This window comes from Macaca nemestrina, chromosome 1 (assembly GCF_043159975.1).
Source record: "Macaca nemestrina isolate mMacNem1 chromosome 1, mMacNem.hap1, whole genome shotgun sequence".
NCBI lineage: Eukaryota > Metazoa > Chordata > Mammalia > Primates > Cercopithecidae > Macaca > Macaca nemestrina.
This window is the reverse complement of record NC_092125.1, coordinates 13,345,705-13,368,904: the sequence shown is the minus strand read 5'-3', so window position 1 is coordinate 13,368,904 and position 23,200 is coordinate 13,345,705. Positions and strand designations below refer to the sequence as shown.

At 36.4% G+C, this 23,200-nt stretch overlaps 1 protein-coding gene across 1 annotated transcript in view; it reads right to left on the bottom strand.

The window, feature by feature from the left end:
- Nucleotides 1–23,200, bottom strand: part of LOC105474609 (lysosomal trafficking regulator) — a 200,414-nt gene that overhangs the window by 142,041 nt on the left and 35,173 nt on the right. Inside the window, exons 2-4 of the mRNA XM_071073958.1 lie at nucleotides 22,539–22,628; nucleotides 19,175–19,373; nucleotides 2,287–2,377 (exon numbers count right to left, since the gene is read on the bottom strand). Coding sequence (XP_070930059.1) covers nucleotides 2,287–2,377; nucleotides 19,175–19,366 — 283 coding nt within the window. The 5' untranslated portion in view covers nucleotides 19,367–19,373; nucleotides 22,539–22,628. The remainder of the gene's footprint in view (nucleotides 1–2,286; nucleotides 2,378–19,174; nucleotides 19,374–22,538; nucleotides 22,629–23,200) is intronic.

Genomic DNA, 23,200 nt, shown 5'->3' with positions numbered 1-23,200 from the left:
GGGTTACTTCCTCTCACACTTGTCCTTACTCTAAACACTAGCTGACATTAGTTCAAAGGATACAAATTGATTTTTAAAACAACAAAACAGAGGCACACCTATCCTTACTCTAAACACTAGCTGACATTACTTCAAAGGATACAAACTGATTTTTGAAACATCAAAAGAGAGGCTGGGTGAGGTGGCTCATGCCTGTAATCCCAGCACTTTGGGAGGCTGAGGCAGGTGGATCACTTGAGGTCAAGAGTTTGAGACGAGCCTGGCCAATGTGGTGAAACCCTGTCTCTAGCTAAAATATAAAAATTAGCCAGATGTGGTGGCACCTGCCTGTAATCCCAGCTACTTGGGAGGCTGAGGCAGGAGAATCACTTGAACCTGAGAGGCGGAGGTTGCAGTGAGATGAGATCGTGCCACTGCTCTCCAGCCCAGGTGACAGAGTGAGACTCTATCTCAAAACAGCAACAACAAACAAAAGAGAACAAAGTTAAGAAAGTAAATCTGATTTAAAACTATATATTATATTCTAACTTCAACATAAGAGATGCTGTAGATTATCTGGTATTTAGTGCTGTTGTTCATACTGTTTACAAATCTCCTCCCATAGTCCCCTAATTAAGATATAAGGATGTATTATATTCTCAAAAATAGTATTCATAGACCTGATAGAACTTAACTACTTTAAGATTTTCCTAAAATTATTTCAAAATCATACACTATATGCCAAATGTTCTCCAAAACTGAGGTTTAAAGAATTCTTTATTCAAATTATTTCTTAAATGTTTCAGCATTTGAGAAACTAGGCACCGGGTATAGACATCGTTATTTCATCCCCAGTGCCTAGATAGGGCCTGGCATATGGTCAACACTCAGTAACTATTTCTTAGGGGAAATGAATGAATTCTCCTTTTAACTAAAAAGATAATTAAATCAGTCTTTCTCTTTGCAGTATGTAATAAGAGCTATATAAAAAAGTATTTGTAATTTAGAGTGAGTAAATTAAAATCCGTAAATAAAAAATCTGTGCTTTACTAAGACAGGGAAAGCAAACCAGATGGGAAGAGGAGAAATTAAAAGGAGTCTGACAAATTCCACCCAAGTAAAAGATGCAGACAATGAAGACAACTTCCCCCAAAGAGCATTAATCAGATTTCTTAAGTGATTAACAATGTGTGAATTCTGCAAACTCAGAAAAAAATAAAAGCAGAGAGTTAGTGAATCAATAAATAAGCAGAATAACAGTATTACAAGACCTTAGATACTTCCTTTAAAAAACCTCCATGAAATTCACTAAAAATACAGGAATTAAAATAGAATAGATTTTTTTTTAACCTGAGAGATCTTCAAACATCTCACAAGTCACATGTCACAAGAAAGGGTCAAGAGGAAAACTATTAATCTCACCAATGAAACATTTAAAGTTTCATGTACTTTATAGACATATGAATTCTTCAAAATCATAAATTAAAAATATCTATTGACCTTATGCGTAATAATTCTACCCAAGCTTGAAACAAAATATTATATTAAATTTATCCTTTAGGCTGGGCACAGTGGCTCATGCCTGTAATCCCAGCACTTTGGGAGGCTGTGGTGGGCAGACTACTTGAGGTCAGGAGTTTGAGACCAGCCCGGCCAACATGGTGAAACCCCATCTGTACTAAAAGGCGAAAATTAGTCTGGCATGGTTGTGCACTCCTGTAATCCCATCTACTCAGGAGGCTGAGGCACAAGTATCGCTTGAACTCGGGAGGCTGAGGTTGCAGTAAGCCGAGATCACTCCACTGCACTCCAACCTGGGTGACAGAGTGAGACTCTGTCTAAAAATAAAATAAAATAAAAATTATCCTTTAGAGGCAACACTAGAAAAACTAAGCTAAAACAAATACTGCAAAAGTCACTTAAAGAATACTGGTAATAGAAAGCAGTCTTTAAAATAAGCAAAGAAACTTTAATTGCTTTTTTCAGATTTTTCACTTCCAACTTTTCACTATCCATTTTTCTGATGTATGCTACACACCTAGATTCACTCCTTCTGATAAGTGTTCTGCTTCTTCATACATTTTCTAATCATCAGTACATTCAAGTACTTCCCTCAGGAAGCACCATGGTTTTTGTATTATTGAAAGAAAAATGTGTTTGCCTGAATAATTTTTCATATTTAGTATATAATAAATCACTATAACATATACTGTTCTGAATCTGAATCAGAATCAAACATTCAGGCAGAAGTAACTTTTCTATGAGATTTTGATAACACAAGTGATATGATAAGGGGAAAAAGCATACCTGTTGCCTTTTCTTCTTGGACAGGTATCTTCCATACCAGTGGAAGGAGAGACAGAAGAAGAGTCAGGAGTTCTTCTCTACATGTCAATGCCTGTGTCAGTTAACAAAAGAATCCTTCATGTTCTAAGGCAATAAGACACATCAATTCCTAATATCTTATCTTAAACTGACCAAAAAATCCTTTTTCTTGAAAGGCTGCATTTGAAAAGCTAAGAATCAAATTAACCTATCTTCAATCCAATTAAAGCTGTGATACTTTTAAGTTTATAAGCCATTCTAATCATAGAAGAATCTAACAGTATTTGACAGTATTTAGCACACTCTTGCTGATATTTCCAAAAATAGCTATTATTACCACCATGCACATTGCAAGAATTCCTCACCTATGAAGAAACAGATTTGCTAGGTGAAAATGAAAAGTTAAGTCCTATTAATTAGCAAACCAGTGCCACAAAGTTACTAAAAAAATGTGAAGTCTTCATGCAGTTAAATGTAAAACTCAGAGACAATTTTAAAGAGAAACTGACATTATTAATAAATAATATATAAGGAGAGAAAGACTTATTAGTGAATGTAATCCAATAAATATTTATTGACTGCACACTATGTCCACAAAAATACTGTCTTACCCTTTCTGGAGGAAATGGTCCAAGCCCTGGAGAAGGTCCCCTCATTTGGTCCATAAAATACATACACATAAACAGTTAAAGAACAGCAGAAAGCATGTAGTATAAGTAAGTATCCGGGGTGGTACAAGCATTCAGTTTAGGAGTTCAGAAAAAGGAGCAGTCATTATCAGAAGTATGGAAGTAGAATGGGAGCTAGAAAGCTAGACCTGGGACACCTGGGACATGGGTAGTAAAGGATTTAACAACTCAAGCTTGAGTTCTTGCCTTACACCAATCAGTGAGAGAGGGGGTCGGCATGATGACACAATCAGATTTGCTGAACGGAATTAGGTGGAAGGGGAAGCAGTGTTAGAGGCCGGGAAACAATAATCCAGATGAGAGAGATGATGACTTTCTGAAGTACTCCAACAACAGAAGGGAAAGGAGACATATTTGAGAAACTGTAAGGTAGAACTAAAATAATTTGCAGTTGATTATCTGTGGCACATAAGGGATAAAAAAAAAAAAGATCTAAAAGGACCCACAGGTTTCTGGTTTCGGCAACTAGGTAGCTGATAATGTATTCACCAAGACAGGAAATTTACAAGCAGTATTAGGTTGGGATTCACTTTTTAGACATATTGAGTCAGATGTCTATGGGCTATCCTAATGAAGGCAGCTTTTTAGTAGACAGTAAATATATAGATCTGGAACTTTAAAAAAATATGAAGTAAATAACAAGATTTGGAAGTCATTGGGGTGGAAGGCAAGAACATATGTGAGTTTTCCCAGGGTGAGAATATAGAATAATAGGAGACCACCAAGAATGAAACTCTGGACTTTAAAGACTTAAAGATGGGCAATGCTAAAGAAACGCCTGAAAAGGCTTCTACTGAAAAGTAGAAGTACAACCAGAAAAGAGAAGTACAACCAGAGAAACCAAGAAAGAGACCAGTTCAGGAAAGAAAGGAGTCAGCAGGGCCAAAGCTGTTGCCCTTTCACTGTGTGACATGATGGCTGAAAAGCATTTAGCAACTGGAATGCCCCTTAACTAACACAGTTTTAATGGAGTGATTTGGGTGCAAGTCCAATTACAATAGGCTGAAGAGTCAAAGGAAGTGAGAAAGTAAAGACAGGACATTCGGACTATTCCTTCTGGTGTCCTGGTTGTGAAAAGGCCAGAATTCTTCAAAAAAGGGGTTTAGCAAAATCTAAACCCCTTTTTAGGCATAGAAAACCCTTCATAGCAATGATTCCTGTTGACCTGTCCAGTTTCAGCTCCCTCCGAAACACATGAGCCGTCCTCACACACCTAGCTGGTAAGGGTTTCCTCTGAAAACTACTGGTCTCCGTGCTCCCAGTAGGTCTTCCTCACATACACTGTTTCTGCAGTTCTCCATCCCCATCCTCCCATCTGCCAAACTGCAACTCATTCTCTAGGTTTTTATTTCCTCTGTGGGGAGACTTCACTAACACCCTACCTGCTTCCCTTAGTAAACTTAGCTTTCATGTTCCTGATTTGCTACCATTCCAGCAAACACCCTGCTGAAGTGTTACTGTCTGAATGCCCATTTTCCTCTTTTATCCATTAAACAAATGTTTCTTGACCCCCTACTAAACAGGCCAGGCACTGTGTCAGGTACTTCAAATGCTGTGGTGAACACACAATATCCATATCCTCATGAAGCCTACTTTCTAGCACAAGAGACAGAAAATAATGGGTAAAAATAAGAAAATTTCAGATATAACGCTGTACTATGAAGGAAATTATCTAGGAAAGAGATTACAGAGTGACAAAAAGGGTAACATTTTAGACAGGCTATTTAGGACGGGCTATTTGAGCAGATACTTCATTGATGAGAAGAAGGAATCTATGCAAAGATTTGGAGGAAAAGGGCTCCTAGCAAGTATATGAAGTATTGGGAATGGGTTTGGCTTTTTCATAGAAAGCGAGAAAGCCCAGGAGCTCCCAGATCTGATAAATAACTTCAGCAAAGTCTTAGGCTACAAAATCACAAATCAGTGGCATTTCTATACATCGACAACACCCAAGCTGAGGGCCAAACCAAGAACACAATCTCATTCACAACAGTCACAAAAAGAATAAAATACCTAGGAATACAGCTAACCAGGAAGGTGAAAGATTTCTACAATGAGAATTATAAAACATTGCTGAAAGAAATTAGAGATGACACAAACAAATGGAAAAACATTCCACGTTCATGAATAGAAAGAAACTATATTGTTAAAATGAGGCCAGGCACGGTGGCTCACACCTGTAATCCCAGCACTTTGGGAGGCCGAGGCAGGTAGATCACAAGGTCAGGCGATCGAGACCTTCCTGGCTAACACAGTGAAACTCCGACTCTACTAAAAATACAAAAAATTAGCTAGACATGGTGCCATGAGCCTGTAGTCCCAGCTACTCGGGAGCTGAGGTAGGAGAATCACTTGAACCTGGGAGGTGGAGGTTGCAGTGAGCCGAGATCACACCACTGCACTCCAGCCTGGGTGAGAGACTCAGTCTCAAAAAAAAAAAAAAAAGCCATACTGCCCAAAGCAATTTACAGATTCAATGCTATTCCAAACTACCAATGACATTCTTCAAAGAATTAGAAAAAGCTATTTTAAAATCCATATGGAATAAGAAAAGACTCTGAAGAGCCAAAGCAATCCTATACAAAAAGAACAAAGCTAGTGGCATCATTACTTGATTTCGAACTACTCTAGAAGGCCATAGTAACTAAAACAGTACTGGTACAAAAACAGACAGAGAGACCAGCGGAACAGAAATAAAGCTGCACACCTACAACCATCTGGAATATAACCTAAGAAATACCATCCTGGACATAGGCCCTGGCAAAGGTTTCATGGATGCCAAAAGCAATCACGATGAAAACAAAAATTGACAAATGGGACTTAATTAAACTAAAGAGCTTCTGCACAGCAAAGGAAACTATCAACAGAGTAAACAGATAGCTTACAGAATGGGAGAAAGTATTTGCAAACCATGTATCTGACAAAGGTCTAATATACAGAATCTATAATGAACTTCAACTTTATAAGTAAAAGACAAATGACCCTATTAAAAAGTGGCCAAAGGACACGAACAGACACTTTTCAAAAGAAGACATACATGCACCAACAAGCATATGAAAAAATGCTCAACATCACTAACCATTAGAGGAATGCAAATCAAAACCACAATGAGATACCATTTCACATCAGTCAGGATGGCTATTAAAAATGGAAAAAAAAAAACACACATGCTGGTGAGGTTGTGGAGAAAAGAGAACACTCATACAATGCTGGTGGGAACATAAGTTAGGTCAGTTATTGTGGAAAGCAATTTGGCAATTTCTCGAAGAACTTAAAACAGAACAACTATTCAACCCAGCAATCCCATTATTGGGTATATACCCAAAGGAATATAAATCATTCTACCATAAAGACAAATGCATGCTTATGTTCATCACAGCACTATTCACGATAGCAAATCAACCTAAATACCCATCAACAGTAGACTGGATAAAGAAAATATGGCACATACACATCATGAAATACTGTGCAGCCACAAAAAAGGAGATCATGTCCTTTGTAGCAATACGGATGGAGGCTGAGGTCATCATCCTAGGTGAACTAACACAGAAACAGAAAACCAAATACTGCATGTTCTCACTTCATAAGTGGGAGCTAAACCTTGGGTACACATGGACACAAAGAAGGGAAGAGACACTGGGGCCTCTTTCAGGATGAAGGGTGGGAGAAGGGTGAGGATCAAAAAACTATCCATTGGGTACCATGCTTATTACCTGGGTGATGAAACAGTCTGTACACCAAACCCTGTAACATGCAATCTACCTATATAACAAACCTGCACATGCACCCCGAACTTAAAATAAAAGTTAAAAAAACATATTTGTTACCACAAAAATGATCTATTCATAAAGAGTCTGAAGGAATCCACTGGCAAGAGAATTGTCCCTTAAGCCCTTGAAGGAGAAAATATGTAAGTTTCACAATATTTTCTGTGATGACTATTTGAGATTTATACACACCTGTCAATTTTGCGATGTACATTTTTCTAGAAATTTGTCATTTCATATTTTTAATTTGTCACTTCATGATTATAATTAACTTTAATCATTTTATGATTACTTTCATGATTATTTTAACTTAGGAATTATATATTACATCCTATTTTTAAAAAAGAAAGAAAGAAAGAAGGAGAGTGGTTAAAACATACATAGCAAGGGGGAGAGGGCTAGGAGACAAGGCTGGAAGGTGTAGGTTGGATGGGCAGGCAGCCTCAGATCTAATGGGCCCTTCGGGACCACACAAAGGAGTTCAGGTTTATCTCCAAATATGATGGGAAACTTTCCCAAACACACTTCTCAGTCTTCTCTCAGGGCATGTACTCCAGGGCCCAGGCCCTAGTCCTTAGCAATCACCCCCTTTTCTGCCACCCAGTGCCTAACATGGAGTTTGGTATTCAATAACCATTCACTGCATGAATGACTTTAAATTTTAGATGCAAAATAAAACATATAAAAGGGCCCCATTTCCATGTGCTTTACTTCCAAATAATAAAACTAAAGATGTACAGATAACATTTCCATATATAGCTCATACTCAGTATACCTCAACATTTTTAAAGATGCCAATAAAAATGTACATGGTCTTTAAAAAAAAAAAAAGATAAACCAATTTTTGGCACATCTTTCCTATATGGTCCTCTTATATGAGTCTTTATCTTTGGCAGGTGAACTAATAGCATTCTAATGGAGCTTGCAGAAACCTCAAGGGTCTGAGAAAGTGCTGCAGACATGTTGTACTGATAATTTGGCCCTTGCTCCCCTAGAGTATACTGGCAAATCATCACTGCTGCGTGAATAGGCATTCCTGACTCCTGGCAGAGCTCTGCATGACACAAGGTCCTTCCCACTCAGCTGAGGGCTTCTCAGCTACCTTTAAGGCTCAGACCCAGCAATACCTCTTCTGTGGAGCTTCTCCTCCCACACGAACCCAAGATTGTTGTTCTTCCCCTCAAGAGAAAGGGAGAACATTCCTGTTGCCCCCATTTCACCAAGTGAGTTAGCTCTTGCAAACCATGGGCCTTGAAATAATGAGACTGAGGCAAGTGCAGATTTTTGGGTTTTGGCCCCTCTGCTGGAATTGTAGTCCTGAAGAGGGCATTCCGCACCACCCTGTTGCCCAATATAGCACTGGGGGAAATGAGTCTTTGCTTCACATTTGATTACCACAATTTCAAACACAATTCATCATTGGGGAAGTTCTCTTCAATCCTCTGGGTGTATTACTTTTTTATTAGTATCCGGGCACCATTTATTCCCAGATTTATCCTTTCTGGTTCCAAAGAAAGCACATTTGTAAATCTGTCCTTTTAGAAGTGATATAATCCTTTACTCTTAATTTGTGGGCACCCTGGCAAATTAGAATTTGCAGCCCTCTATTTCAAACCAAGATCTTATCTCCCAAGTTTTATCTCCCAAGGTCCTATGTACACACAATAGTCACAGAATCCAGGGGAATTAGGTGTTCCCTCATGACATCCAACTGGGAAGTTCCCAATGTGCCATATTAGACAATATATGCCATGAACAGGTCCATTCCCTGCTATTTCTAGACCACCCAATCAAGAGAAATCAGCCAATAACATACCACTCATATTTAATATTTACTTTTTTTATTTATTTTTTTGAGATGGAGTCTGGCTCTGTCGCCCAGCTGGAGTGCAGTGGCGCCATCTCGGCTCACTGCAAGCTCCGCCTCCCGGGTTCACGCCATTCTCCTGCCTCAGCCTCCAGAGTAGCTGGGACTACAGGTGCCCGCGACCATGCCCGGCTAATTTTTTTGTAATTTTAGTAGCTACAGGGTTTCACCATGTTAGCCAGGATGGTCTCGATCACCTGACCTCATGATCCGCCTACCTCGGCCTCCCAGAGTGCTGGGATTACAGGCATGAGGCACTGCGCCCGGCCAATACTTATATTTTTATGTCTTCCTTTCTACAGGGAAAATAACTGTGTAACAGCTTTATAAAATTCCCCATAGAAACAAACAGTAAAGTAACTTTCATTGAGGCAATTTTTCCATTCAAGAAACATATTTCAAGTACCAACAAGGTGCCAGGCACTGGCCCTTTTCGTAACTACTGTTTAGACTGGGTTTTAAACTAATTGCCTATCCCAGCCATTCAGAAATAGAAGTGGCAGGATGGGAGAGAATGGGCAAGTGAGTCAAAGGGGAAAGGACTGAGATCACAAACTGGACTAGGAAGCTGCACAGGAAGATGGGCACCAGATGGCTAGTGTTCAGGGACTTCTGGATGACATGATAAGGAACTTGGACTCTATCCAGAATGTGATGGAAAGCTAATAGATATTTCTTTTCTTTTTTTTCTTTTTTTCTTTTTTTTTTGAGACAGGGTTTCACTCTGTTACCCAGGCTGGAGTTCAGTGGCATAATCATGGTTCACTGCAACCTCCCACTGCCCAGGGTCAGGTGATCCTCCCACCCCAGCCTCCCAAGTAGCTGGGACTACAGGCACATGCCACCACACCTGGTTAACTTTTGTATTTTTTTGTAGATATAGGGTTTTGCCATGTTGCCTAGGCTGGTCTTGAACTCCTGGGCTCAAGCAATCTGTCTACCTTGGCCTCCCAAAGTGCTAGTGCTAGGATTACAGGGGTAAGCCACCACACCCAGCCTAATAGGTATTTTTGATATTACATTAAATCTGTATCTTGACATGCTAATTAAATTTTATTTTCCATGCATAAGCAGGAATATATGTGTATGGACTATTTAAGTCCTTTATTTCTTCTATCACAATTTTATAGTTACTTCTAATATATGTGTGTATATACATATCTGAAAGTTTCTACATTAGTACTACAAATGGGATCTTTCTCTTTCCTTTTCTTTTCTAGCTGTATAGCTGCAGCTAAAAACAAACATCTTTGCCTTTTACTCTATAATTTTGTTGAATAATTTTCTGAATGAGTTCTTGGATTTTTCTGTACACATTACTTTAAAAAATAGTATTTTTATTTCTCCTTCTTTCCCACATTTAGCTTTCATATTCCACTTTACCACTACATGTATTTAAAACATAATATCAAATGGAAATAGTAATAAAGAATGATGCTTGTATTGGTCCCACGTAGAACTTCTTATTAAAAATGTTATTGGCAGCTGGGCATGGTGACTCATGCCTACAATCCCAGCACTTTGGGAGGCCAAGGAGGGTGGATTGCTTGAGCTCAGGAGCTCGAAAACAGTCTGGGCAACATGGTGAAACCCCATCTGTACAAAAAATACAAAAATTAGCTGGGCATAGTGATGCATGCCTGTAATCCTAGCTATCTGGGACGCTGAGGTGGGAGGATTGCTTGAGCCTGGGAGGCAGAGGTTATAGACAGCTGAGATTGTGCCAATGCATTCCAGCCTGGGTGACAGAGTCATTTTTTCTGAGACCCTGTCTCAAAAACAAAAACAACAACAAAAAAAATTGGTTCTTCTAATCTTTGTATATGAAAGAAATCCTCTATTCTAAGCTTAATTTGTTTTTAGACCTTTTGTCAAATGTTTTGATGAGTCAGGATAGTTATGTTATATGCACTGTTTTTCCTAGTGATAAACATTATGCTAACAGTTTTTCTTGAATTAGACCAGGAATTGCAACCTTTTTATGTAAAGAACCAGATAGTAAATATTTCAGAGTTGGTGAGTCATATATGGTCTCTGTTGCATATTCTTCTGTTTAACAATCCTTTAAAAATGCAAAAACTATTCTTAAGTTGTACATTGTACAAAAACAAGTCAATGGCAACAGGATTGGCCTGTAGGCTGTAGTTTGCTCAACCAGCTCCCATTCTGCCCCACCTCCCCTGCAGGCAAAGAGTGGTTATTAAATGGCCATAATACTCTTTGTTAAGACTCCAGAAAGACTTAGGTGGTACCTAGTAGACCCTATCACCTAGACAAAAGTACTACTAGGAATCTTCAGGGGATTGTTCTATACAAAGCAGAGAGGGCTGTCTCAAAGACTATTATAGATGTGGCTTTTGAGGCATAGAGTGAACCCCATTAAGATTCGCAGGAAACTCACATTTTAAAGAAAGCTGGTTATTAAAAAATACTAACAGCTTGGCCTAAAAGGGATAGGATAGAGAGTTCAAAATGAAAAAAAGGCCTCTGGGCCCCCACTCTTCAACAGGCAGGAAGGAGGGTGAGAAAGCTGTATATTATGGGCGATCTGTTATAGAAAAGAGAAGAGACTTCATAGGATGGAACCAAGAGTCCTGGAGAAACATGGATTAGGGAACCACTCCCACAGAAGAAAAATATATTCCCAGACCCTAGAACAGGGGCCATGACAACATGTGCTGACTGGATTTCAGGACTGCTATGGCCGAGAGATCACTATGTTCCTCTCCTGTCCCTCTTCTTACTATAATTAACTTATTCCTATCTCATTATTGTATATAGGGCATATGCAGAGCAGATAACCTAATTCACAAGTTTCTCAATCAAGAAGAGCTGAAACAAAATCACTATATGTGAAAGCCTCATGTATATCCAGAACTGATGTAAACCATGAGATCATCAATTCAAGCCTGAGGCCATGATGGAATAATACTTCAAGAGGCCTAGAGGGGAGTGAGTGTAGAAGGAATACTAATAATTTTGGTCAGAGAAGAGACCATGGTAGGTTAAACACAGCCAAAATTAATTGCAGTTCCTTCTATCAAGTGATAGAGTCTATTTCCCCATCCCTTAAATCTGAGCTGACCTTGGATTAGCTTTGACCAATAGAATGTGATCAACATGTTGTTATGTGACTTCTTGCAGCTTCCGCACCCTGTTGGAATGTTTCCACTATCATGTAAAGAAGCTGAGTCTAGCCTACTGAAAGATGAGAGGCCATGTGGATGAGAACTGAGGCAGTCTGGCCAACAGCCCCATGCAACAGCCCTCAGTTAATCTGCTAACTGACTGCAAACTCAGATGTAAGACCAGCTGATATCTTAAGGAGCCGAAGTGGCTATTCCAGCTGAGCCATGCCAGAACTGCCAACTCACAGAATCACGAGCAAATAAATCATTGTTCTATGCCACTAAGTTTTAGAACATGGTCTGTTACACCACAATCAACTGATATATTCATTGCTTCAATGAGTCTGGGTGTTAAAGGGGGATAATTCAATGATTATCTACTCTCTATGGATAGCACCACTGTGGAGTGGTTAAGATTTCCACTGCGATCATACTTTCACTACTCCAAGAAGTAGGAATGGCAGCATCCCCCACACCCTCTCATTCCTGTCAGACCAATCATGCATAGATAGATCTAGGTTTGTGTGTGAACAGAAACTGTAGAACTAGATATAGTAAATTAATATTCACTTATTATTACCTTTACTACATTTAAAAGTTTGCATTATTCTCCTATTGAAACAACTCTTGCCAATTTTACCATTAACTCACTTGTCAAATGTGAAGAATAATTCTCATTGCCTATTCCCTTGCTTAAAAATTTTCCCAATGTTTTCAGAATAAAATTAAGACTTCTTAACATGGTATACAAGGCTTGCCATGTCATGGCCTCTGCCCTTCAGGTCTTCTCACTAGCCAATCCCCGTTTCACCAAAAGCAAAGCAAAATACAGCCTTTGCTGGCACTTCACTAAACTACTTGTAGTTTATTGAATGTGCTGTGTTTTCTCTAGCCCCCGTGTTTTTTCATGTGCAATTCCTCTGGTCTGGTGTTTCCTGCCTCTTTACATTGCCAATTCCTACTTAGTGATGTCAATATCTAAAAAGCAGTTCCTGATGACCCCTCTCCACTACATTCACCAAATACTTTTTACACTGTTTTGTCATCATTTATCTGTCTATCTCTTCAAAAGTGAAGAGCTCCTGGTAAAGACAGTCACTGTCCTTTCATCTCTGCATCTAAGAGGTGCTGGGCCATAGTAGGTACTCAATGGTCTGCTGAGTAAAGCAGTGAATAAACTGTAGTCACACTTTTAAAGGTCTAATGTTTTTCTATTTATTTTATATATCACTATAGGTAGGCCATTTCTGCAGTACTATACATTAAAGTGATAATACTACAAAAATGTAGGAAGAATAAAGTACTCTCCTACATAGAAAATAGTCAAAGATTTTAAAAAACCTATTATAATGTTTGAATTATATTTTGTTCAGAAATGTACAACCCCCTTTGATAAAACTTCATATTTTACTCACAAAATAAATAACAACTTTATAAAACATCCACAGAGTGCAGCAGGTATGGAAATTATGTATCACTGAAATTTTTAAAAGTAGTATTTATAACACATGGTCATGTATACTAGTCCAATTTTGATATATATGTTGGCAATAGGACATAGAAGAAACCAGAAACCATTATTTTCAAATATTACACAGAGACCATTCTTATATTGGAAGGATCCCTTAAGTCATCCAGCTGAACGTCCTGTTACTGATGAGGAGCAATCAAGTGATTAACTAAAGTCATTCATCTAGTTGATACAGGTGCCGAGATTAAAAGCAAAGATAGGCTGGGCATGGTGGTGTGGTGGAAATATTCAACTTTGTCATCTTTAACCATTAAAAAGAATGTTTTTGATATTTAAAAAGAGTATTTTTCCCTAAGAATAGATTTAAATTTCTGTGTATAATAAATTATGAACAAAGTGGAGTTTATTCCAGGAATGCAAACATTTAAAAACTATCGCCGGGCGTGGTGGCTCACGCCTGTAATCCCAGCACTTTGTGTGGCTGAGATGGGTGGATCATGAGGTCAGGAGGTCAAGACCAGCCTGGCCAAGATGGTGAAATCCATCTCTACTAAAACTACAAAAATTAGCCAGGCGCGATGACAGGCACCTGCAATCCCAGCTACCTGGGAGGCTGAGGCAGAAGAATTGCTTGAACCTGGATGGCAGAGGTTGCGGTGAGCCAAGGTCACGCCACTGTACTCCAGCCCGGGCGACAGAGTTGAGACTCCATCTCAAAAAAAAAAAAAAAAAACCAAAACACAAACAAACAAACAAACAAAACTATCAAGATAACTCACCTACATTACAGAATAAAAAAAAGTCATATGTTAGTTTCAACAGATGGAGAAAAGGCATTTAACAAAATTCAATATCCATTCTGTATAAAAACTCTCAATGAATTGGGAATGGGAGAAAATTCCCTCATTCTGATAAAACACGTCTAAGAAAAATTGAGAGTTCACATCACACTTAATGGTGAAATACCTCATGCTTCTCCTTGGGTCAGACACTAAACCAGGATGTCTACTTTCACTACTTCCATCTGCCTTTGTACTAGAAGCCAGCGCAAAAGTCAAGAAAGCAAAATAAAAGGCATGCAAATTGGGAAAAAAGTAAAATTGTCATTATTCACAGATGACATCATTATTTACATATAAAATCCTAGGGAATCTACAGAAAAGTTTCAAGATCTAATGAATGAATTTAGCAAAGGCACAGGATGCAAGGTCAACATACGAAAAGCAATTGTATTTCTATGAGCAACAAACAACAGGAAAATAAAAAAATTCAAATACCATTTATAATAGCATCAAAAAGGAATAAAATATTTAGAATAAATTTAACCAAACAACAGGCAGGACCTCTACAATGAAAACCACTCAATAGTGCAGAGAAACAAACTAAAGAAGACGTAAATAGAGTTTGACATCATGTTCATGCATTGGAAAACTCAACATCGTTAAGTGTCAATTCTCTCTAAATTGATTTATAGATTCAACATCATCTCAACTGAAATCCTGGTGTGCATTTTGTAGAAATAACAAGTTGATTCTAAAATTTATATGGAAATATGAAGGATCTAGAATGGCCAAACTTTCTTTAAAAACAAGAACAAAATTAGACAACTTACAACACCTAATTTCCAAACTTATTTTTATAAAAGCTACAGTAATCTAGGCAGGGTACTGATAAAAGACTACATCAAAGATCAGTGGAACACAATGCAGTCTAGAAAGACCCATAAATATAGAAAAAGAAAAAGTGTTCAACATCATTAATTGCCAGAGAAATGCAAATTAAACCTACAATGAGACACTACTTCATATTCACTTAGAACGACTAACACTAAAAAGACTGGCAATATCAAATATTAGAGAGGATATAGAACTGGAATTCTCATACACTGCTGGTAAGAATGAAACATGGTACAACTAGTTTGCAAAACAGTTGGGCAGTTTCTTACAAAATTAAACAAACATTACCCTTTGCCCACAAATTGTATGCCTACATATTTACCCAGGAGAAATAAAAACATATCCAAGGACTTTTATAGGAATGTGCAAAGCAGCTTTATTCATAATGGCCAAATGCATACAGCTCAAAAGATTAAACAGCAGATGAATGGTTAAACAAATTACAGTATACCCTTACAATGAAATACTAATCAGAAATTAAAAAGTAGTGAACTACTAAATTATGCAAGAACATGGATGAATTTCAGAGACATGAGAGTACATACCACATGATTCCAAAGCTACACTTAGATGCTAAAAGTCACAACAGTGGTGGTCTTGCAGTAAGTGAAGGGGTGGGACTGACTGAAAAAAGGCATGACAAAACTTTCTAAGGTGACGGAAATATTCTAAACAATGATCTTGGTGGTGATGACACAGGTGTAAATATTTGGATTTTGTTTTGTTTTTCAAGACAGGGTTTCACTCTGTCACCAAAACCAGAGTGCAGTGGCACGATCATGGCTCACTGCAGCCTTGATTCCCCCAGGCTCAAGCAATCCTCTCACCTCAGCCTCCCGAGTAGCTGGGACTATAGACACACACCAACACACCTGGCTAATTTTTGTATTTTTTTGTAGAGATGGGGTTTTGCCATGTTGCCCAGGCTGGTCTCAAACTCCTGGCCTCAAGTAATCCACCTATCTCGGCCCCTCAAAGGGGATTGGGACTACTGATATGAGGTGTATTTGTCAATATTCATCTAACTATATGCACAATATCTGTGCATTTACTGTATGTAAATTATACCTCAATAAAGTCTATTTAGTTCTTTATATTAAATGTCTATTAATAGGCCAGGCACAGGGGCTTACACCTGTAATCCTAGCACTTTGGGAGGCCAAGATGGGAGGATCACTTGGGTCCAGGAGTTTGAGACCGGCCTGACCAACATGGCAAAATCCTGTCTCTACTAAAAATATTTTAAAAAATTAGCCCAGGCGTGGTGGCTCATGCCTGTAATCCCAGCTACTTAGGTGGCTGAGACATGACAACCTCTTGAACCCTGGAGGCTGAGGTTACAGTGAGCCAAGATTGTGCCACTGCACCCCAGCCTGGGTGAAAAAGTGAGACTCTGTATCAAAAATAAATAAATAAATATTAATAAAGCAAAAGGACTCCAGTGGGTGAGAAAGGGTTTAAATCACTCCAGAGTACCCAAGAAGTGCTCCTATTCATGAGAAGCAGAGATAGAAAAACTAAATTTCCTCCTAAAACATACAACTATGTGCCTAGTGTTATGATTCCATCTTAAATGATAAAATCTCATTCAATTAATTCCCCTTAAAAACTCAAACATTCATTCTCCATTTCCTAATTGAAAGAACTGAATGTTGATAAAGGCCTATGTTTTAAACAGCTATTTATTTTCACTCCAAAGGCACATCTACTGTTCCTACTATTATTGACACAGATATTCCAAAAAGTTACTAGGTGGAAAGAAGGGATTAAAAAATACCACCACAGTAAAAAAATTATTTAATTTATGACCTAAATAATTGTCATTTAATACCTTAAAATATATTTTATGACTTAAAAGAGAAAGTATTCTCTTTACCATATATACAAAGAAAATACTGTATTTGTAATCCAATAGACTTGTATCCAGAATACATAAAGAACTGCTACAACTGATGATAAATAAATAACCTGACCTTAAAAATGGTGTAAAACTTTTAAACAGACATTCATAAACGAAGATACACAAATGGCCAATAAGGTAATGAAAAAATGATCAACATCATTAGTTGTTAGAGAGGAATGTGAACTAAAACTACAATAAGATACTACTTCATATTCTTTTAGAATGGCTAACACTACAGACTGGCAAAATACTCCCAAAAGAAAAATTATTGCTGCTGTTATGACATGAATTATTTCAGTCATTCAGTAATACATTAAAAGACATTTCATGACATAAAAGAGAAAGCATAAAATCTAGAGCAATAGAAAGTAGATTAGTGTTTGCTTAGGGGTAGGGGAACGGAAGGCATAGGGGAATGAGAGTTAAAGGGTATAGAGTTTCTTTTGGAGGTGATGAAAATATTCTAAAATTAACTGTGGTGACAGATGCACGTATCTGTGACTACACTAAAAGCCATTGAATTGTACACATAAAATGGGTGAATTTTATGATATGTGAATATCTCAATAATGTTATTTTTAATAATGCTGTTATTAACATTTTGATTGGGATTAAATTGGGATCTACAGATTTGGAGAAAAGATGTATGATTATAATATTGATTCTTTCAATACATGAACATTATATAATGCTCCAATTATTTGGGTCTTCTTTAGTTTCTCTCAATAATCTTTTATAGAATTCCATGCAGAAGTAGTGTACATATTTTATTAGAGTCATTCCTGGATATTTACTATTTCTGATGCTATTTATATGGTGTATTTTAAAAAAGACAAAGCACTGAATTTTTTTAACATGGGGAAGAAGAAGAACAGAGCATGGTGTACATATTAAATAATCAAAATTTCAAAATAAAAAATCACTACACACGGTCTAACATAATTTTTTCTGATTTTAAATTTTATTTATAGAAAAGTCATACAAATACATAGAAATCAAATTATATTTAATCACTCATTTAACAAATCACATGAAAAAGAATAAAAATACACAAACTTGGTTGGGTACAGTGGCTCACACCTATAATCTCAGCACTTTGGGAGGCCAACAGGGGTAGATTGCTTGAGGTCAGGAGTTTAAGACCAGTTGGCCAACACAGTGAAACCACGTCTCTACTAAAAATACAAAAATTAGCTGGGTGTGGTGGTACACGCTTGTAGTCCCAGCTACTTAGGTGGCTGAGACACGAGAATCACTTGAACTTGGAGGTGGAGGTTGCAGTGAGCCAAGATCGCACCACTGCACTCCAGCCTGGGCGGCAGAACGAGACTCTGTCTCAGAAAAAAAACATAAACCTACAAAAGTCCTGAAAAATTCCATGACAAGTAAATGCTTTCTAATTTGTATTTGCTATGTTCCTTAGCTTATAGTGAAAACAGAGGTACTGTTTTAGTGTCCATATTTACTCAATATATGTATTTATTAGCAAAGTGCTTTCATAGCAAAGAAATTTTATTTAATGATGGTCAATTTTACATTTAAAGCTGGTAACATTCAAAGTGTTAAAAAAAAATCCATCATATTGGTGTTACAAACACTTTATTTTTTCAACTAACTATATTAATTAGTTCCCTGAAAGCAGATTGTAGAGTTTTACATTCACAAAATAATTATTCATTTTCTACTAAAAGGAAATAAACATATAAATCACATTTGGCCTTAAAATTAATTTATGTGAGTATTTAATGTTTCTAGATCTGTTTTCTCATCTGTAAAAGAAGGTTAGATGAAAACATCTAGTCTCAACTAGTTTTAAAACTCTGTTAATTTTATAATAAGAAAACAGCAAAACCATATGGTCATACCATACATTAAGCCAAAAACAACATTTGAAAAATTAGACGTATACAAGCTAAAAGACTCAGTAATTATTAGTTCACATAAAAAGACTCTCTGCTTTCACTCCAGAATTAGCAGCCTCCAAAACTTTTTCAAAAACATACTTGACATTCATTGAAAATGAAAATTCATCATGTTTCTGACATAAGATGCAGGGATATAAGATTATATCTTATATTTCTACTAACAACCATAGTTATCTCACTGATATTAGGATAAAAAGCATAGTATATATGAAACCATTTAGTTCTTAGGCCATTCATAATTCTAAGATATTTCAGATATTTTGAAAGTATTCAAATAAACAATATGGTTATAAATAGGTCCACTTTTTTTTTTTTTTAGTGGAATAATGTGAAAGACTAGACTTTATCTCAAGGAGGCTTCAGAAAGTATGTAATCCAAAACCATGTAGCTATAGTTAACTATCATATATTGATGAAAATAAGTATTTGATATAAACATGTTACCTGATCAATGATAGAATTTAGCTTGGTAAGTAATAGAAATCCTCGACCACGGACAAGGTACTGTCCGAGGGTTGCCATGTGTGTCTCCTCCTCTTCTTCCTCCCTGGCCTCCACCCTCTGGACCACTGCATTGCAAAGCCGGTTGACATCAGTCAGAAATTCACGTGCCAATGAGTTACTGTCGGTGCTCATGACCGAGCTATAAAATAAATATTACAAAAAAAAAGATTAGGAAAACAAATACAAATTTACTTTTAAAACTATGTGTTTTTGTTGTTTGTTTCTAACTGAAGATTGGCTTAAAATTATTAGGAATTGGTACTTAACCCTATAATATTTTCAGGCATAGTTCTAACCTAGTCGGGTGCTTCTTAAGTAATTCCTGCCATGGCAGAAATGAGTCCCAGGTTTGAAATACCTGAGCATAGCTGAGAATGGGTAAGTGACAGCACCTGGAAGACATTTTTCTCTTTTTAAGAGAGAAGACTTTCTTTCTTAAATACAATAAAAATAAACCCATTACTTATAAAATGTTCTTGCTTTGCATATTTTATAATAAATTGTCATTTTAAAATTATAACCCATTTTTCACTTGATAGAGCCCACAATCACTGCCCCATCCTCCCCAAACACCAAAGTTCAGTTAATAAGAGGATTTCCAGTCAGGCGAATAAAAATTGAATAATTCTAACAGTTAAAGTTATGCCACTTCACTTCTTATAACATTTAAATCAAATAAAGGGTAATGTGACATTTTAAGATTAAGGGAAATAAGGTACAGCAAACAGAATGGGGGAACATAAATACAGAGAAAAATGTACAAATTTTCAGAAGGGAAAAACCATGAACAACAAAATCCCCAAAGAGTTTCAAAATAGTTTCATCTCTGGGCCAAAAGTAATTTTGAGGTATCTAATAACCTTTAAAAGACGTTTAACATAGAGATGTTAAGTTAAATAAGACATGTATTGTTTCCCCTCCCTTCACCCGCTTCAGGGGGAAGCCCTCCCTACAACCCCTGCTGAGAGGGCAGTGGGCATATGATTATGCCTCTTGCCAAGAGGCACAGTCAGGCTCTGGGCCCCAATTTAGCTACAATGCATGCTCATCACAAGATGTGACTTGTATAGTGTGGGTTGCAAAGAGGAACTGGACTAATCAGGTTTTCTTTCTCTCTCGGGAATTTAAACTAGAGGGATATAGTTGATATGCTGAAAGGTCACATACAGATGGGGCTATGGTAGTCATTATGAGGTAGCTGAGGGTCAGAAGAAGCCAACTAGGTAAAAATGAACCAATGGGATACAAAGAGAAGTAGATAAACATGAAGGGGAAATACCAGAGAAATTCCTAATACTAACTTAGTTCCTGTTCATTCTGGGACCTCATAGTTTAATTCTTTGATTCCCATCAAAATTCTAGGTGTTACAATAACTCTCTCTTAGTATAACAAACATCATTATTTTTAATATTTTTGAACATTAGAAAGAAGACAGAAAAGTATAAAGTACATCTCTCATTATTCTAAAATGCGGCAATAACCTCTATTATATAAAATATTGGTTCTTTATATACTTTCAGAAAGTAAAATTATTCAATAAATCCAATAACCTCATTTATATTCAGTTCATATTTATCCAATTTTAATATATTTCACTGAATCTGTTAATAATTTTAGGATACATAATTATTTAGTACACCACTAAAAAAGAATTAAACTATGACACAATGTTTCTTATCACATAAAATTTCCCTACAATATCACCTTCTGGGTTGTCAAGACCATTCATGACACAGCATTTAAGAGTACTGCACTATTGTTTCCGGGATTTTCCTTCAAAGCTACCAATGTCATTCTATAAGTTTATATGCTGGTGCTTTCTTGATCTTACCAAATGGTATCAGCAGAAAGTTTCAGAAAACAACCAGGAAGACACTTAAAACTCAACAGGTACAGTACCAGCAATGCACCGAAGTCTGCTGAAGTGCTGACAATGTGAAAGTCTATGATCAAGTGCACTCGTGTGCAGACCACGTCAACTACTTCACAAGTGCTTATACGGCATCATCCATTGCAAGATACACTGCAACTTTAGAAATATTAAAAATGTGAAAAACTGAAAAATTATGGGAATAATTAAGTCTATCTTCTAGAAATTAAGATAATGGAAATCAATATAAATTTTTAGATATAACAGTTAATGCCATATCAGTAAAAGGCATTATAATCTCAACAGAAATGTATGCTTTTTCTTGATTTAAAAATGTACATAAAATATATACATGTTTATATGAATAGGCTAGTGTATATACATGATCTATTACTTGCTTTTATTTCATTTAGATATACTGAAAAACATTTCACATGAGCTGTCACTCTTTAATAGCTGTATGGCACACTGCTACATGTAAATATTACATATATTGCATTATATTATAGTCTACTATGCAGCCAATCTCTTATTTTTGAATAGATTGTTTCTAGTCTTTTATTATCATAAACAAAGCTACAATTAACACCCTTATACTACTTGTACCTTTGTCTTATTATTTCCTTGAAGTAGAAATTGCTGTTATTTCATAGGATAGGTTTTACATATTTCTTCTTAGGTTTACTCCAAGGTGCTTTATATTTTTGCCATTATTATGAATGGGATTTTGTTTTCCATTATATATTCTAGGATTTAAAACTGGTATATAGTAGGCACATAGGAAGTGGATTTCTTTTGATATAATAATCATATATCTAAACTTCTTTCTGAGCTTTTTTATTATTTTGTTTTGAATTTCCCAGATTTAATACTCTATAATCTACAAACAACAAAAATTCTGAATTATCTTATCCAATATTCATATAATTTCCATTATTCTATCTAATTGTATTAGTTTGCATTAACAGAACAACATCAGTTGTGGTGATGGTGACACTTTTGCTTTGTACATTAGGAAGCATTCACCTCTTCCTAACAGAAATATTGAATTTAATTGAATGACTTTTAGCCATTTTGAATGTCAACTGAAAAGATGATTGCACAGTATTTTCTTTAAATTTTTTTCTAATATTTAAAGTAACCAGAAACAAAGAATATATAACATGAGGTTATAGCCAACAACCAGATATAAATAGTACACTGTATATATTCTTTGGTAACTTTGCTTTCTCCTCTTAATGTTATGTTCATTCCATTAAACCATCATGCAATATACCATTGTATGGATAAACCACAAACTATACATCCATCTCTACTAAGAAAAGTTTAGCTGTTTTAACTTTGGGGTTTAACGAATGTCACATAATTATGTAGTTTCAAGCCTTCAAAAACAAGTATGTTGATGGTTAATATTTATTACATTATATACTTACCAGTCTTTCACCACTGCTATAACATTTAGAGTCTATATCATTTGGGCTCATAAACTAGATGAAACAAATATTCTTAGAACAAAGCTTCACCTACAAAAAAAAAAAAAAAAAGACAAACATATTAATGACAATAGTAAACCACAAATAATTTTAACAAATAAAGTTGTGACGTAATCAGTGGCCATTCTTCATACACGATGTATGAAACAACCAATGAAATTTTTAAATCTTAGGAGCACACTAAAAAAATGCCTACTTCAAGAATTCCTCTTGAGAGGGAATCTTGGAACACAGTGGTCTGAAAAAGCAACTCAATAATAGCTCTCTACTTTTCCTCTTCCAGTTCTTAACTTAAAACCTCCAGGTAAATCACAAGTTAAATGCAAAGGAGAATTAGACCAGTCTTCTTAACACTAGAATCTAGGAGGCAGTGGAATATCTAAATACTATCGAGAAAAAAAGGTCTTCAAAGTTCCTGGGTACAGCCATTACTTTCCTGTTAGGATGAAAGGTATTTGAGGATACATAAGAACTCAGACAATACTAAAACCAAACATCAATTTATTAATCATCATCAAATTTCATATCTTTACTGAAGTTTTTAAATGAATTAATCTTTTGTATACAATATAATGAAGGTTATTTCTAGAAGACTAAAGGAT